Source organism: Nanorana parkeri, unplaced genomic scaffold, assembly GCF_000935625.1.
Source record: "Nanorana parkeri isolate BGI_ZX_2015 unplaced genomic scaffold, ASM93562v1 scaffold2694, whole genome shotgun sequence".
NCBI lineage: Eukaryota > Metazoa > Chordata > Amphibia > Anura > Dicroglossidae > Nanorana > Nanorana parkeri.
Window position 1 is genome coordinate 59,299 of NW_017308962.1, and position 373 is coordinate 59,671.

The 373-nt window shown below is 67.0% G+C and overlaps 1 protein-coding gene across 1 annotated transcript in view; it reads right to left on the reverse strand.

Annotated features, from left to right (window-relative positions):
• FBXO42 (F-box protein 42) overlaps positions 1-373 on the reverse strand; it is a 22,061-nt gene that overhangs the window by 841 nt on the left and 20,847 nt on the right. The window contains exon 11 of the mRNA XM_018574046.1: positions 1-373. Within this exon, the coding sequence (XP_018429548.1) occupies positions 1-373 (373 nt within the window).

A 373-nucleotide genomic window follows, 5' to 3' on the forward strand; every position in this document is an offset into this window, starting at 1 on the left:
GCTCGGACAGCTTCTAGGCCCCGGCGAAGTGCTCCTGGTGAGACGGCAGCGGATAAGGTGGCAGAGATGGGAGGGGGGGTGTGAGCTCCGTTGATCTGCTCTGGGGGGTTCCTGGCCAAAGTCTCCACGTCTAAGTCCCCCCGCTTCCACGTGTAATCTCCCGCCCCGAGGCACAGCTCCTTCTGTTCCGGCAGCGACCCCCAGCGGGCGGGCAGAGGATGAGCAGCTTTGTGGGCACAGACCTCGGGGGCAGGGGGGGAGATGACGTGCAGGGGGCTGTCCACAGTTGTCGCCGGAGAGACGCTCCCCCCATTCAGGATAGGAGACAGGCTGCCTTCCCGCGATCCACTGGCCGCCTGCCCTGGGGCCCGCG